General features: G+C 54.5%; 1 protein-coding gene across 1 annotated transcript in view; it reads left to right on the top strand.

Annotated features, from left to right (window-relative positions):
• Positions 1 to 10,354, top strand: part of TMEM132D (transmembrane protein 132D) — a 404,012-nt gene extending 393,658 nt beyond the window's left edge. The window contains exons 6-9 of the mRNA XM_074321404.2: positions 602 to 807; positions 2,768 to 3,041; positions 4,391 to 4,582; positions 5,954 to 10,354. Coding sequence (XP_074177505.2) covers positions 602 to 807; positions 2,768 to 3,041; positions 4,391 to 4,582; positions 5,954 to 7,108 — 1,827 coding nt within the window. The 3' untranslated portion in view covers positions 7,109 to 10,354. The remainder of the gene's footprint in view (positions 1 to 601; positions 808 to 2,767; positions 3,042 to 4,390; positions 4,583 to 5,953) is intronic.
• The last annotated feature ends 7,151 nt before the right edge of the window (positions 10,355 to 17,505 follow it).

The following is a 17,505-nucleotide window of genomic DNA, read 5'->3' as shown; positions in this document are numbered from 1 at the left end:
TCCTCCTTTGAGGAGACAGGCTGCCAGGAACCCAGGTGGGATGGCCCAGCTGCCCAGAGGACGGTGGTGCAGGCTGGCGTGGGGTCTGGGCTCTGCCGCTTTCCAGCCCTGCGTCCCACGGAAATGTCCCTTGTCACTTACCATCTCGGGCCTCAGGTGATGCTCCTGAAATGCAGACAGTAACGGCCTTGCCTGCTGGGTGTCCTGAGGACTGACTGAGAGCAAGTGTGTGACCTGCTCAGTGAGCTGGAGGGGCGCCCCTTCCCTCTCCACAGAGCCCAGCCAGCCGAGCCCCAGTCTCGTGGCCCTGTCCTCTGTTGTCACCTGGGGCTGCTGACATAAACCACCCCTCACCCGCTGGCTGAGGACAACATTTGTTATCATCCCATGGTTCTAGAAGCCAGACGTCCCCAATCAGTTTCAGTGGCCAGAAGTCCCGGTGTAAGCAGGGTGGCACCCCCTCCAGAGGCCCTAGACAGAAACCTCCCTCGTCACACGAGTGACCCCAAAACAGCCAGGGGGCGTCCCTCTCCCCTGGTCCTCCCGCTGCTCCTTTGGCTGCGGGATTTGGCGCAAACTCCGTGTCTCGCCCTCTGCACAGGTGTCCGACCGCTGTGACTTTGTGTTCGTCAACGGGAAGGAAATCAAGGGCAAGGTGGGCGTGGTCGTGAACTTCAGCTACCAGCACCTCAGCCGTCCCCTGGAGATGACGGTGTGGGCCCCACGGCTCCCGCTGCAGATCGAGGTCACGGACGCCGAGCTGAACCAGGTCAAGGGCTGGAGAGTCCCCATCGTCCCCAGCAAGAGGTGGGTGTGTGCCTCCCGACCCCCCCAGAAACCCAGGTCAGGGTGCAGCAGCTCAAATAGCTGTTGGCGGGGTTGCCCGTTTCAGGTGTGACCGGGTCCAGAGACCAAAGGGTCTTCCAGGACTCGGTCTCCACCTCTCGGCTCTGGTTTGCTTCATGGGGCTGCATCCCGTCGGGCTTTTCTTGTGAGCGTCCCGACTTTCACTCTGTCTTCTCTGCGATGCCACAGAAAGCACCTTTTCCGTTTCCCAATCATTCCCACGAAAGCCCTGGAGTTAAGTCTTATCCCTGATCCAGTCACTGGAGCCCAAGTGACAGAATGCACGTGGCTGGTAGGCTGCAGCCGCGGTCCCCTGGCTGGAACCTGAAGAACTAGAGGGTCAGGTGAGCCCCGCTGCCCCAGGGGGCCGACACCAGCAGGAGGGGAGAACGGGCCGTGGGAAAGTGCACGACACGGGCCCACGGGAGACATCGGGACGATGCTCCCAGAGCTGGGCGCCTCTCCTCCCCCAGTCCAGGGGCGCTGGGCGCACTTTGCCTGGGGACAGGAAGCAAGACGCATGTCACTGTGTGTCTGCTGCATCACTCTGAGGGTGTGTCATAGAGCGATAAGTCACCATCATCCACACGAGGCAAGCAGACGCACATCGTGACAGTGTGGGAGCTCAGGGAGTTCAGACATTGTCATCTCAGAGGCTCCAAGGCTCAGGTACGAGCGACCTGTAGGACGTCCCAAAGGAGCATGTGCAGAATTAGAGGAGGCTATTTCCCTGGGGTCTGGGGTCTGGGAGCTCAGCCGAGGTCAGAGCATTGGTGCTTCTCTTAGCGTCCTTGCCCTGGACAGCCACCGTGTGACCCGTGGGAGAGGGGACAGCTTCAAGGGATGAAGGCGTGGGTCCCACATGCAGCCGGACGATGGTTTCAGCAAGGGGTCCTTTCTGAACCACTAGGGTTTCCGGTGTTGCATTGGAGGGCGGAGTCAGGACTGATTCCTGGTGCTGCTGAGAGCGGGTGACCACGGGGGAGAGATTCACGAAGAACTGGCTGAGCGTGATGCTGGCAGCTCAGGTGCTGTCACATCTGGCAGCAGACCTGATAGGAGAGGTGACCAGCTGTCCCGATGGACACTGCTGCGGGGGAGGGCTGACTGTGCCCCGGGCATCAGGCGAGGAGGAGGAATGACCATCTGTCTGTCGCCTGGGCCAACCGCATCTGTCATCACCTGTCACCTCACCCTGAGTTAGGTTGTCACCTCCCGAGGGCCACAGCAGGCATCCACGGCCCTGTTGTGTTAGTTACCTGTTGCTACACAATTCAGTGACTCACCCCCAAACTTAACAGCTTAAAAGAAGATCAGGTGGTACCTCTCACTGTCCCTGAATCGGGGATGCAGGAGAGACTTAGTGGGGCCTCTGATGGGCTGGACCTGCCCTCTCGTCTCAGGCTCACTGGGGAAGGTCTGCGTCCACGCTCCGTGGTTGGTGGCAGGTCTCAGCCCCTCACTGCCTGGGCCAGAGGCCAAGCTCAGGTCTGGTCCTGTGGGCATCTCCTGAGGGCTGCGAGCGCATGGCGGCTTGCTTCCCCAGAGTGAGAATGAGAGAAGAACCAAGGAAAGGGCACTGGGCTAGACAGAGGTCGGACCCTTTGAAAACCTCACCTTGGCAGTGACAGCCCATACCTTTTCTATAATCTTTCGTTAGAAGAAATGACTAGGTCCAGCTCACAAAGTGGAGACCAGGTGTGGGGGTCACTGGGGCTCCTTAGAACTCTGCCCACCCCCCCAATCCATTCCAGCTGGTCAGTACCCATGCCACACCCGGGTCCCAGATTCTGAGTTCCACCCGTGCATCGGCCTGAGCCCACACCCGGCTGGGCCTTGCAGCCCCTGCCATGCTTCACGCACAGCCCTGACGTCTGGCCAACAAGTCAGCATCTGTTAAACTGACCTGACCCTTTGACAGGCCAGCTCGGGACAGCGAGGAAGAGGACGAGGACGAGCGGCGGGGACGAGGCTGTGCCCTCCAGTACCAGCACGCCATGGTGCGTGTGTTGACACAGTTTGTGGCGGAGGCAGCCGACCGCGGGGGCCACCTGGCCCACCTGCTGGGCTCAGACTGGCAGGTGGACATCACGGAGCTGGTGACGGACTTCATGCAGGTGGATGAGCCCCGGATCGCCCGCCTGCAAGGGGGCCAGGTGCTGGCTGGCCAGGAGCTGGGAATGACCACCATTCAGGTAAGACAGCAGGAGAAGGGCGCTGCTGGTTGTGAAGGATTGTGTATGTCCAGCCAAACATTTCTGCCCTGTAGACAAGACCTAGCAGACTCCACACTGACTAATGAGTTGAAAGCCCTCAGTCCCTGCGATCAGTTCAGAGGCTGTGCTAACACTGATGCCTGGAATCTTCCCCACAGTGAGACTTGCTCTATGTGCCGGGGGACGCGCCCAGAGGAAAGGCGGAGAGCTCAGAAATCGGGTGTTACAGAGAGCGGGCCGGGCAGTCGTCCTGGTGGGTCATCTACTCCTGAGCCCTTAGGACTCGGAATAAATAAAATCCAAGTGTCCGCTTCCTTCTGGGGATGCACATGTCACGCTCACTGCCATTCAAAGTGTGCTAACCAGACTCGAAAACGGAAGGTGGCATCTGGATGACCAGGTTTAAGGAGCGCGGAGAAACTGGTATCTTGAAAGACATCTTCATAGAATCACCAACACCTTGGAAAGAGAAATCAGTCCAGAAAGCAGGTGGAAAGAGGATGGAACCCATTTCATCCAGAAAGTTGAGGCTTCATAGGGAGCAGCTCTTTGCAACGTGGGGGAGGGATGAAGACGGGGAGAAGTGATCCCGTAGACGTTCTTCAGAGGCGGGATTTCCTGGTCAGGGTCCAACCTTGAGTGTCACCTCCACTTCCCAGGCCATCACAGCTGCCCAGAGGAGGAGGGAGACTTGGGGTCCTCATGTCAGGGGTGGAGGGAGCTTGAGCTTCACTGCTCAGGTTCCCCGAGTGTGGAGTGTGGGCTCCCAGGGACACAAGGGACTATTTAGGTGGTACATGGACCAACAGTGTCCCATCTGCTGCACATTGGTTATTGTGTGAGAGAGAAACATATAAATACCCACCCAGCATATCAAGCCCATTGTTCTTTGAGGCTATGAAGTTTTTTTAACAAAGCATGTAAGTAGAATGAAAAATTTTCATCAAAAACTGCCCTAAATGATAGGGAAAGTCCATGCCGTAGAAGAATCATAAAGTTAGTCCTGATTTTTGAGAAAGTTCATGCTTCCTCTCGAGGACTTGGGGGATGCACGGTGGGTAACGGCATTTGTGTTTGTGGTGGGGGAGGGTGCCAAGTCCTACACCATCCACTCCTTGGCACCATCTCACTGCTACTTTAAGAAAACATTGTTTTCACAAGCAAGACACATCTTCTGGAAGAAAACTTTAGTGGGACAGACCTGTCTCTGTTCGTTCTGGCTCATTTGTCCTACTCTGTCCCACCCTGCAAGGGACATCACTTCTGCTGTTGTGGGAACTGCTGGGACCTGGAAGGCTCTCCTTTGCCATGTTGGTTCTCCCTTTCAGATCCTGTCGCCTCTGTCAGATGCCATCTTGGCTGAAAAGACCATCACCGTGCTGGAAGAGAAGGTGACAATCACAGACCTTGGGGTCCAGCTGGTGACAGGGCTGTCACTCTCCTTGCAGCTCAGCCCAGGGAGCAACAGAGCCATCTTTGCTACAGCAGTGGCTCAGGAGCTTTTACAGAGGCCCAAACAGGTACGGAAGCAGGGCCTGGGACAGTGCAGGGTGGGCCACACGCCAGGGGAGGTCACACGCCAGGTGAGGCCACACGCCAGGGGAGGTCACACACCAGGGGAGGTCACACGCCAGGGGAGGTCACACGCCAGGGGAGGTCACACGCCAGGGGAGGTCACACACCAGGGGAGGTCACACGCCAGGTGAGGCCACACTCCAGGGGAGGTCACACACCAGGTGAGGCCACACTCCAGGGGAGGTCACACGCCAGGTGAGGCCACACGCCAGGGGAGGTCACATGCCAGGGGAAGTCACACGCCAGGGGAGGTCACACGCCAGGGGAGGTCACACGCCAGGGGAGGTCACACGCCAGGGGAGGTCACACACCAGGGGAGGTCACACGCCAGGTGAGGCCACACTCCAGGGGAGGTCACACACCAGGTGAGGCCACACTCCAGGGGAGGTCACACGCCAGGTGAGGCCACACGCCAGGGGAGGTCACATGCCAGGGGAAGTCACACGCCAGGGGAGGTCACACGCCAGGGGAGGTCACACGCCAGGGGAGGTCACACACCAGGGGAGGTCACACGCCAGGTTCAATGGAGGTTGTCTCCTTCCCCCACTGTGAGCTCCCTGGCCGGACTCATCCCCAGGAGTGTCGGTCTCAAACAATGAAGTTAGAGGTCGGTAGATGGAGCATGGGCACCAACCTCGGCCACCCTTTGGCCTCCCAGTTTCTCCCAGTGGTGGGGTGGGTGGTGGGTGGGAGACAAAGGCTCTCCAAATCCGGTGCGTCTCCTCTGGCTTCTGTAAGCCTTTGTCTCCACGCCAAGACGGCCCACAAGCTACAGTGGACCCACTTCTGTAGGCCCAGAGGAGGCGGAAGCAATGAACTCAAAGCCTGCAGCACCTCTGGCGTGTCCTTGCCTGGATTAGGGGCTTTGATCTGTGTCATGAATCATACATGGGGACACGGCATTAATAAAGCACCTTAAAAATAATGCAATAAATAGTTTTCACTGGAGCGTATAATACTTGTAACCAGTAATATGCTGTGACGTGTAATTTATTATTGTGCACACGTGGGTCTTGCACAGCCAAGATGATTCGTTCAACAGCCCGGGAAACAAAGCGAATCTTATCATGGGGTGTTTCTCGCTGGTGCTGTTTTGTTATGGTCTCTTTAGTGTTGGGGTTTTCTATTGGTTTTACATTTTTATAAGAATGAATTTTCTTTCCTACCCGTAGTACTTCTCATCGCTTGTTTCTACACCACTTCAAAGTTTTGGCTTTGTTCTTCTCATATTGTTTCTGTGACAGTGTCTCTTTTGCTGCGAGTTGGTGTTCTGTGAGCTTTGGGGCCCATTCTGACTAACTTGTTTTCTTCAACAGGAAGCAGCCATCAGTTGCTGGGTCCAGTTCAGTGATGGCTCTGTCACGCCCTTGGATATTTACGACGGGAAAGACTTCTCCTTGACGGCCACGTCCTTGGATGAGAAGGTGGTCTCCATCCAGCAGGACCCCAAATTCAAGTGGCCTCTAATCGCTGCTGAAAGCGAAGGACAGGGTGCTTTGGTGAAGGTGGAAATGGTCATTAGTGAATCGTGCCAGAAATCCAAGCGGAAGAGCGTGCTAGCCGTGGGGACAGCCAACATCAAAGTGAAGTTTGGCCAACACGATGCCAACCCCAACACCAGTGACAGCAGACACCTGGGCACAGGAGCCCACCTGGAAAATAGTGTCCGTGACCGAAGACCTAAGAAGCCCTTGCAAGAGTGGCAGAGTCAAGAGGGACAGTTCTACAGCAGCTCTTCCACGGGCCTCATGGAAGGAAGAGGGTCCACCACAGAGAGGTCAACCTTCCAGAAGAACAACGGCCAGGAAAGACTCCGGGATGATGGCAGCCGCCTGGACACCTTCCCAGCGCAGGCGGACCTCCCCCGAAGCCATGGGGAGGCGGACGAGGAGGACCCCGCCCAGGCAGCCAAAGGCCTGAGCGACCTGGAGATCGGCATGTACGCGCTGCTGGGCGTCTTCTGCCTGGCCATCCTCGTCTTCCTCGTCAACTGTGTGACCTTTGCGCTGAAGTACAGGCACAAGCAGGTGCCCTTCGAAGAGCAGGAAGGTCTGAGTCACTCCCATGATTGGGTTGGGCTGACCCACCGGGCAGAACTGTTGGAGAATCACGTGAACTTGGTGTCGTCTCAGGATGAACAAATCACCGCCGTGGACAGAGGCCTGGCCTTCGAAGAGAGTAAGCATCTCCTACACACCAACTCCCCAAAGAGCGCCAATGGGCCGCTGTTCAGCTCTCCGGGACTTGCAGTCGTGGATGGGAAAGATCAGAAGAGCGAGCCACCAACGTCCCCTACCTCAAAAAGGAAAAGAGTGAAATTCACCACCTTCACCACCGTCCCACCGGACGACGGGTGCCCCGCTGTGCATTCCCTAGTGACCGGCGGTGGGGAAAACGCAAGCTGGGACCTGGACCCTGGGGAATGCAGAGAGCGACACAGCTACCTGGAGGGGTTACATGAAGGTGTGTAAGCCGGACATTCGCAGGCAGTGCTTCCCACTCACCTTTCGGCCTTTAATTTGGGGATGTGTGGCAGTGGGGGAGGGGACAGGACGAGATTTGGAGAGCCCCAGAGAACGTCCCTGGCTCAGTGGGGAGGCCCGAGTCGGAACCCATGCACGCATTCCAGCTTACGGTGTCTGGTCAACGTTAAGAGGTTTGTCATGTGTGGCGAGATGTTTAGAACTTGGAAGACAAATGGGTTCTGCATCACTGGGCTTCTGAGAGCTTCCAGGAAAGAACAGTCCCTCTCTTTCTTTAAGCAACACGATTTGGGTGTTGTGAAGTCCACGTGACTCCAGTATTGAATACTGCAGACTATGGAAGAAAAGTGACGGGATCGAGGGGCATGTGCGTCCTTGGAACTGGAGCAGGTCGTCTTGCCGAGAGCGCAACCAGAGGCAGCCTGGGCCGCCGTCAGCGTGGGAGGTGTGATTGCGCCCTGTCATCGCCCGGGTTCTGGGTCAGAGCAGGCCCGGCTACGACAGACCAGGCACCTACTCACAAGGACGGAAAGGGAGCACGTGGGTACATGGGCCACACGTACCTTTGTAACTGGATGCCAAGAACAGACAAACAAACAGAAGCCCTCGTAGTGATTCAGGGCAGGCCTCTGTGGAAAACAGGGGTGTGGGCCCAGAATCTTAGTCAGGTTCAAAGCAGTGGGCTTTTTTTAGCAAGTTCACTATGTTGAAATCTGTACTCCCCACTGCGTCACTGCCCTTCCACAGTCGCTGGTCCTTGGGGGGCATTGGGGCAGTTTCCAGCGTTCACGATGTGTTTGTGTCACCTGCTAGGTGATGGCCATAGAGAAGCCCCACCAGGCGACCTTCACACATCCTTTGAGGAGGCTGGTCTTTGAGGGTAAAGAGGAGTCATGAGGAATTCAACACTGACAGACTCAGGGCCGTGCTTCTCTAGAAAGAAGACGGCCGTTTGGCGGTGGGTCCGGCGACAGTCATGTTGGGTCTCCTGTCCAGGGCTATTGACACAAAGGTGTGTCATGTGCAGGGTAAGAAGAATCGGGGCTCTGGGTGTGTAAGGGTTGGGTGTGGCACAACGTAAGGCCCCCACCTTGGAGAGAGGGACAGACCCGACACACCAACGGATGGGGAGGCAATGCAAGCGGTTGGTTCTGGGCAGCCCTGAAAGGCTAACACGGCTTGAACTCAGGCTGGCCCGTGAATATTCTCAAATCCCTCGGAGGCAACGCCCACAAACATGGTGGTAAAGGGAGAGGTGAGCAGACTCACGCACGCCCCGAGGCAGAGGCTGGTGGCTAAGACCATGCCAGCCAGACCATGAGAAACAACTGAGGCCAGAGCTGCGAGAGGCACTGCTGTGGAATCAGGATCTCTCTCTCTCTCTCTCTCTCTCTCTCTCTCTCTCTCTCTCTCTCTCTCTCTCTCTCTCTCTCTCTCTTTCTGGTTTTTCCCGTGTCACTTTCTGTCTCTCTCTCCTCCAGTTCTCTCTTTCTCTGGGAGTTTCTGTGTCTCTCCTTGTGTGTCTCCCTCCCTTTTCTCTCTCTGACTCTATATATGCCTATGGTTCAATCCCCCTTAGATAATGTAGACAGCTTACCCTCCCGCCCTCAGCACGCTCCCCTCCAGCTGAGGCATTTCCCACCTGCCGGGGATGTCTGTCGCCCCTGTCCCCAGGTTTACTGACCCCGTCGGCTCGGGTGATGAAACTCACCCCTCCTGATGACATGCCTTTGCTTGCAGTGGCCTCCCCTACTTCCCACTTTTCTCCACGAGTGGTCTGTTCCGTCCCACAGCCGCTGGACCCCTCAGTCTACGTGCGAGCAGAATGTGCTGCAGAGCATAAGGATGTCATCTGCATTTATAAACCTGCCGACTGTAAATATAAAGTTTGCCTTCAGTGTGTTTATGGCAATCCTTTGTCTTTCTACACGCTGACCCCCTTCCAAGGGGCTGGCGTCAACTGCAAACGGCTCTGCGCACGCTGTGGCTTTGGGTAAATGAACACACAGATTTAAGGATCCCAGTGCCATCCAATTACACCCTTACATCGTGTAATGCCGCTCTCTACTCTGAGACGATGTTGACACATAATGACAAAGTGCATTGTGCACTAAGTGTCTCTCCTCCAGGACCTGAAAGGATTTGCAAATAAATCACATGCAATTCTGCACTAAAAGCCCGCAGATGGATGGCAGCAAGCGAGGACTGCGGCAGGCACGCGTATATCCCAGCCTCCTTTTCGGCTGGAGCGAGGAAATCACCCTGGCCTTGCCTTGGATCTCACACATACTACACTCAGATGTCAACCTCCTGAGGCGTGTGTGTGCCTATGGTAACTGGGTCGGGTTAAAAAAAAAAAGCTGACCTTCAGATTCCTCCAAAAATCCAATGCAGCACCAAGACGATTCCACAGAAAAAGGGAGTTGCATGAAATCTTGGGTGCATGCAAACGCTATCAGGTGAGGGGTCGTTCACCTATTCGACTGGCATTTATTGAGCACCTACTATGTGCTAGGAAGTATTGCAAGCACTGGGATAGAGCAGTAAATATGGTAGACCCATGCTTTCTCTCAAACACCTTACATCTCGTAGGGAGCGGGGGAGATAAACAACAAACAATTTTCATATCATCGTAAGTTTTATAAAGGACACAGGTTACAGAACAGGCAAAGATTCAGTCAACATTTAGCACATTGCCCATTTCACCTAAAACAATCTAGATTTCTGTCTTCTCTTGAAAATTCAGCTAGATGGGGCTGATGCCCAAACTTGGCCCTACCTGGGCATGGTGGGTTTGCTGTGGTCACCTCCAGGCAGGACGCAAGTTCCCCGCGTAGCCACAGACCCCCACACCCAGATTGTTTCCCTGACCCAGAATGCAATTTCACTTGCCGTCTATCTACCACGTCTCTTATAATAGGGAAATAATTTGCCCTTGTCATGTTTCTCCCCCAAAGTGTGGGAAACAGATACACACGGAGGGAGCTGTGTGTTCTCCAGACAATTAGGAACAAGTGTATTGCTTTATGGAAGAGGGAATATCCCTGTGTCTCCTGGGAAAACACAGAATGTCGTCGTCTGAGGAACGCAGCCTAGAGCGCCATGATCACACAACCCTTCCTGCGATCTGTGTGCCCAGAACTGGAGAAAAATGACAAGAGAGTCTTACAGAACTGATGTTGCAACAGGGTGTCTTTTGAATATGAATAAAGTAATGCTGCTTGTTTTCTCACACCTGGCCTGTCTCCTCCTTCCTGCCACCTGTGGGGCCCCTCCAGGCAATGAGTTACCCCCCCTGTTACCTCAGACCAGACCCCAGGCCAATGGAAACCCGCCCCCCAGTGAAAGCCGTGGCTTCTCGTGGCCTCTCAGTGCCCAGACCTGAGCTACCAACAACCCCTCTGTGGGTGTGTGTTTCCGGGGCAGCCGCAACAGCACCCCACCACTGGGCGCTTGAACCTCACATAGTTACCGTCTCTCCGTCTGGAGGCGGGAAGTTCAAGGTCAGGGGAGGGCAGCCTGGCTCCTTCTGAGGCTGTAGGGAAGACCCTGCTCCTGGGGTCCCCCAGATTCTGGGGGTGACATGATCTTCGGTAGTCTTGGGCCTGTACACACTTCACCCCGACCTCTGCCTTCGTGCTCTCGTGGCATTTTCCACGTGGTGTGTGTATGTGTGCCTCCAAGTTCTCCTTTGTGTAAGGACACCAGGCGTGTTGGATCAGGGGCCCACCATACTCCAGTAGGACCCTGTCCTGACTGGTCACATCTGTAATGACCCTGGTTCCAAGTAAGGTCACATGTGGACTGGGGGTTAGGAGGGTGGGGAGTGGGGTGCAGGACGACCATAACAGTGGCCTCTGGCCAGAAGGTGTTGGGCGGCTAAACCTATGAGCAGCTGATGGCAGCTGACCGCTAGGGACCGACCAGGACACAGGCGGGGGGGTGGGAGGTCCATGGGCATCCAGGGAAATGACTCATCTATAAATCTTGCCTCACCCTCTTTCACACCCACTTCACAGGTGAGGACGCCCTGGCGGTGCATGTGAATGATCTCTCTACCCCTGTGAGAAAGCTCATAACGGTGAATCACTTCCCTGTTGGTCACTTCCCACAATGCAATAGCTCCTTGCCTGGGGTTGGGGGTGCTTTGCTGCAGCAGTGCCCATTGAGGCTCCAGCAGGAGGGCCGGACAACCAGAGGTGTTCCCCAGGGTGGCTGTGTCCTGCAGTCCAGCGGGCGGGGTGACCTGGGTTAGCACTGGGGGTGACCAAGGGGTCCAGTCCCGTGGGTTTTGCTTCCTAGATATTCAGGAAGACTCTGGGACCACATATACTGGACCCCAGAAAATTGAAGGCTGTGCTAAAGTAGGGGAAGTGAGTCCCCTTCACAAATAACCTCTGTGGGTCCATCACCCTCTGACTGGGTCCCCGTGGGGGTGTCTGAAGGGCTGTCATCTTCCCTGTAGTGTCCTCTTTCTTGGCGAGCCAGCCTTTGAATTCCTTCTGGCTGTTTCGCCCTGATGTTCAATCAAGTCCAACCCGCCAGTTACGCTAACAGATTCAGAGTATGATGGCCCATGATTGTTTCATGACTTGAAACGCATCTGTCCTGCTCTCCTGCGTCCACAGCATGTTGTGGCTCTGAGATGAAATCTACTGAGAGTCCGTGTTTGCTAAATGAAAATTAACGGAGTGACCTTTCAAAACCATAAACCATGTCACTCCCCAGCGTGAGACCCTCCGATAGACGCCCATAAATCCTAGAATGAAATCGTAAAGGCCCAGTGTGGTTCCTCACCAAACTCCAGCCTCACTGGTTTCCTTCCGGCTCTTCCTCTAACAAAACAAGCTTGTCCCCACCTCGGAGCTTTTGCCCCGTTGCTTCTTCTTTACGGAACCTGTTCTCCCAGATTTTCACAGGTTTGACGTCTCCTCATCATTCAGGTCTCAGCTCATGTCCCTTCCTCAGTGAGGCTTTTTCTAACCACCTAAGAGTAGTCTTACACCCGCCTTCCATTGCAGGCCCTCCTCTTATCATTACGTGCTTCACAGCGCTTAGCGCACTCTGCAATTGTCCTAAGTATTTGCTTTCTTGCTTGTTGTGTGTCTTCCCTAATAGAAGAAAAGTTCCAGAAGCGTAAGGACCTAGTTTGTCCTGTCCTCTGCTGTATACTGTGACTAAAGCCATGCCTAGCGAGAGTCAGCAGTCAGTGAGCATTTGGGGGGCGGGCGGCGGGGGAGGTGGGTGGATGGCGGACTGATGGGTGGTGGGTAGATGGGTGGTAGATGGACAGAAGGATGGATGGATGGACAGACGAATGTTTGGATGGGTAGATGGTTGGATGGATGGATGGATGGATGGATGGGCAGACAAACGGACATAAACAGTGGTTTACAGAGCATGAAGGCATAGTCTGATAAATTAAGTTGCCCACCTATGGAAACCAGCCTGAACAGCTGCCAGGGGACTTTTTATATGATCTAATTGCTCTGCCATATGGATGTGATGCCAACATCTTCTGCTGGAGCAATAGATGAGCCTTCAAATTTGGTCACTTCAGGGGAGACAAAAATAAGTGAGATGCATCTCCTGCCCTCCAGAAACTCCTAGGAGATACACCTCTTCTTGTCTTGTTCTATAGAGACCTTGCTGGTTCACTGTCAGGGTCCAACCCTCTGAGAATGAGGGGTGGTATGAATTAAATACCCACCTTCTCCCCGGATAACCTCATTGTAGGGAGATCTTCCCTTTAGTTAGAATTCTGCCTGTCATACTCCATACAATCGCCGTCTCCAGAATCTACTGGTAAAAACTTTTCGTGGCTTGTTCATGTCCCCAGGAAAAGAGGGCGCTCCCTTCTTCTGTAGTCCCCAAACACATGGGCCATGTTTGGACACGTGGGAGTTGTGGTAGAGACAGTCATGTTGAATACATTTCCCAGCCCACCTTGCAGCTCAGTTGGGGCCAAGTAACTAGTTCTGATGCCTGAATGGTAAGGACGGGTGTCACTCCCAGTGGCGGGTAGTTGAAAGCAAGTATGAGTTTTCCATACTCTCTGTCATCCTGCCTTGTGACCCAGAAGCCACATGTGGCACCACAGACAGAGGGAGCCTGGATCCCTGAGTCACCACGGGAGGAGAGCATCCCACCCTCACAGACCTTTGTTGTGTCACACCAGTGACATTTTGAGCTATTTATTACCATAGCAGCACATACCCCAGCCTCATCCATACAATCTAGTCATTAGGGGCTGCTTGGTCCCTGAGAGCAGACCTTGTGGAGGGGGTGGGGCTTTGGATTCATGCCAAAGTAGGCTCTTTTTCACTTTCAAGGACCTGCGTAACTTGGTTGCCCACATAGGCTTGGCCTGGAGGAGTTGAACTAAGGTGCCATCTTGAGAGCAGAGAGGTCTCTTGAGGCCTAATTGTGACTCTTGAGGAAAACGACTGGGGACTTTCTTGCCTGTCTCTCATTGCTACTGTGAGCTAATTAGTCAGCCGAGGACTGACTATCTCTCTCTGCTCTGTCTGTGACAATGTCACCCAGGAGCCCGACGTGCCCCAAAGGCCTTTGTGCTGGCTGGTCCTCCCAGCTCCACTGACTGCCCTTTGGAGGATGTGCGGATAAGGGGTGGGGGCTGCCACAGCTCTGAAGAGGCGTGTTCTGCTCAGCCATGTTTCCCTGCTCCCGTCCCAGCGGCCTAGACGTACCGAGCAGCTTGACGTCCAAACAGCAGGACTGAGCTCTGTGCCAGCTCCCACTCCTGACAGTGGCAGGCGTGGGCAGACTTGCAGGCTCAGACCTCAGCGTGGCCGGTGCCGCTCTGAGGGAAGCTGAGATGCCCTGTCGGTATTTGACGCGTCCTTGATTCTAAGAGCTGATTCTGTAATAGAGCCGGGAACCGACACAAGCCACTCCATCCCCCCAGCCTCAATCTCGTCACCCGTAATACAGAGAGAATGTCTCTCGGCCTGGGCACCCCTTGCAGGTGGTAAGGCTCTGCCTGCACTGCCATAGCTTTGACAGCAGCGGCTCTGCCTGCAAGGACCTCCATGCACCCCAACTGCCATGGTTTGATTTTTGGCCACCAACTGCTGTCTGAGGACACCACGCCTTTGCCTGCTTCTCCACAGATGCCGTCACTTCCTGGCTCCCACTTCCCAGCGACCCCAGCTGAGCCTCCAACTGAGTCTGCGTTCTGCTTCACGAGACGGGGCTTTGCCATCGCAGGCGAGGCTAGTTACCAGAAGAACCTGCTGCCCCGTTAAGATGGCTAGAGTGAACTTATAAGGACATCAGGGATGGTCTTCAACAAGCCCCATCCTCTTCTTGGTGCAGAAACAGGAAGAGCTGTTAGAACAAGAACATCAACACCCCAGTGAACGCGACCATCTTGAATTGGCCATGGAGGACCCGTGGGGACCCTGTGACGGGTGACATCCTCTTGGGCTGCGAGCCTGGCACCTCTTCCTTCCACCCTTTGACTGCACTAGCCCAGTGGGTCTACAGAGAAGCTGGGGTCATCCAAGGTCATGGTCTCCAGCCAGCCACCTACTTGAACCTTAACCTTTCAGCCGAACCATATCATGGTTTTTCAGCCTTAGAACAGGGAGGATGTGCCACTTCCTAGAGGAGAGAGAGAGAGACAACAAATAGAGATTCTGTGACTTTCCAGCAGCAGACAGAGGTCCTGGAAGATGACGTCCTTGTTTTTCTTTCAGTCCTTTTTCCCCCACCATCTTAGGAACATGTGAAGCCAAAGATATCTATCAAGTCATCAGATTAAGTTAAAATCCCACTCATATGTCAACATTTTAGCATTTTTCATTGCCCCCAAAAGGAACCATCCATTTCCACCATTCGGGATGACTCTGGGCCCCTGTGTCCCTTGCCATGCCCTGGCACCCGTGGTGGCCTCAGACACAGCACGAGGTGGCTCTTCCTGCTCTCAGCATGGTTCTCTGTGTTCTGCGGGGCCACTTTCCCAGCCGAGACTGTCACCTCAATCTACTAAGGGGAAGAGAGACACCAAGCCTGGAGGGCCCCGGTGCAGAGCTCAGGCACCTAGAGATGAGACGACCTCACAAATTATATTTTCCTACATCGATAAATCAAAATCTAAATCCTAATAGTTTTTAAAAGCCTCAAGGAATATGCAAAAATCTGTGTTCTCCTTAAGGTATTTGAAAATAACTGTGCTTAAAAGGGACAGAGAGCGAGCCTGGGTTAAATAACGGGTCTGTGGCCACAGAACCCCCAGGTGGTGTTTCCGTGAGATCGGGATGGACTTTCTCCTTCATAGAAACTGAAGCCAAACCACCTGCCAAGCAGAAAGAGTTTGAATGAGAACCAGAAGGGGCAGGACTCATCTCCACAACAATCCTGCTGGAAGCAATTGTTTGAGATGCTTTAAAAAGCCAGGGACCATCAGGGCTCTACTCCTCCCGTGTGTTTAGCCAAGGCCCAAGCTAATAATGTGTGTGAGGTATTTATCTCTGCATAAGAAATCACCCTGAAATGTCGCCGCTTAAAATGACAATGCACTTTATTACTGGCCACACTTTCCGAGGGTCAGGGATCTGGGAGTGGCTTCGCTGGGTGGTCCCGAGGCTGTGGTCAGATGCTGGGGGGGGGGGGGGGCTGCAGGCATCTGACTGTCTGGGGCTGAATGACAGGTACCAGGGCAGCTCGCTCACATGTCTGGAAAGCTGGCCGGCAAGAAGGGAGCCATAATGTCTTGTATGACCTAACTCTGGAAGCCACACGGATGTGTCCTGTTCGGTATAGATGGGAACCACACACGGTCCTAAATGCCAGCAGGTAAGAATCCCAGGGTGCCATAACCTTCTCAGGCATGCTCTCTACAAGTAGCAACAAAAATGGCCTTCTCCACACCGATAGGCTTATATCCAACCACTCAGAAAACCACTAAGGAAAGGGACCATCTCTTTCCCAATGGTTCCAACAGAAATCCAGAAATGGAGTCATTGACCTGATTCCTTGACCAGCCACCGTATCACCGATGGGTAATGGAAGTCGCTGGCCAGACTTGGACCTGACACCCTAACACCTCGCCATGGGCTGGGATCACCCCATCCAACCCACATGGCTGGGAGTGCAGGAGGGGTCGTCCCCATGGAAACTGGGATGAACAGCCTTATTTCCCTAAGACAGAGGAATGGATAGAGAGCAGGAAAGATCAACCAATGTCCACCACCGACACTGGTCCCTCCTTCAGCCCGAGGGTGTCTCCACAGCAGGGAAACTGGGGGCCAGGCCCAGCTGGGGTTGGACTGCAGTCGCTCACCCTGCCCGCCCCTGCCCCTGCCCCCACTCAGCAGACACATGGCATCAGTGGCTCACATGCGGGAGGTTTCGTGAGGGGCGAACTGGACGATGAGAGCCCATCGCTGCCTGGGTTATTCCCAGGACAGGAGACTCTGTTCTGGTTCTTTCCAACGTCTGAGGTACTTTAAAATAGATGCAGGCTCTGAAAATAATTCCCAGCCTGCCTCGATGCCCCTCGAGAAACTGAGACATGATCAATACGTGCAATTAAAATTTTCCGTGTGTGGATGCATAATTGGACAGACGCGTGGCCTGAGGCATATGTGTCGATATACAGATGGTGGTGTGAAGGGTCATCTGTTAGCAGCAACTATCAGACCTGAGTAACTTCGTGTGGAAGGAATGGGTCGTCAGAGATTCTGGTCCGTTAGAGCTTCCAGTCTTCAGGCCCAAAATGTCAAAAGAATGTTCTGAGGGTCACGTGGCTAGTAAGTAGGTAAGCTACAGGCTGACCCTGTCCTCCTGACTTCCAGGCCAGTGGTTGTAGGTTAGGGCCACAAGGACATGCAACCCCATTTCCTATCGACACTGCAGATTCCCTGGGGATTACCGCACTCACTGTGTGTATTCTCCGCGGGACGGTAAAGGCAGGAGGCTGACCTGCGCATGAGTCAGAGGTGGCCTGGACACTCCTTGCCTCAGAGCCTTCCCATGTCTGTGGCGTGCCCAGCCAGCAGCAAGCTCACCGCCTCAGCATGGTTAACCAGCTAGGTGCTCTCTCTCGGGCAAGTGACCAAGACAGAAGAAGCAATTCCACCCCTTCGGAGCTCGCTGGCCAATGTGCTCCTGTTTGGGACCAGTCCTGAGCTGTTGCTTCCGGGGCCCTAATGCCACCTGCTTTCAGGCTGTTTCTAAACCCCTGTTGATGCCGTGAGGTCCCGGTGGCCTTATAAGGCATTACATTTTGCTGGTGTTAATGAGACTCGGTTTCTTGGAATCCATCACCCTAGCTGATAAAACTGGTCTTTCTATTACCGTCTTATAATAAAAGGACATTTCTGTTCTCCCAGCCTGGCATGCAGGCCACAATCGTTTGG

Source organism: Rhinolophus sinicus, chromosome 9 (genome assembly GCF_057876585.1).
Source record: "Rhinolophus sinicus isolate RSI-liver-muscle chromosome 9, RSI-T2T, whole genome shotgun sequence".
In the NCBI taxonomy this organism is placed as follows: domain Eukaryota; kingdom Metazoa; phylum Chordata; class Mammalia; order Chiroptera; family Rhinolophidae; genus Rhinolophus; species Rhinolophus sinicus.
This window is presented reverse-complemented; position numbering and strand designations above follow the sequence as displayed.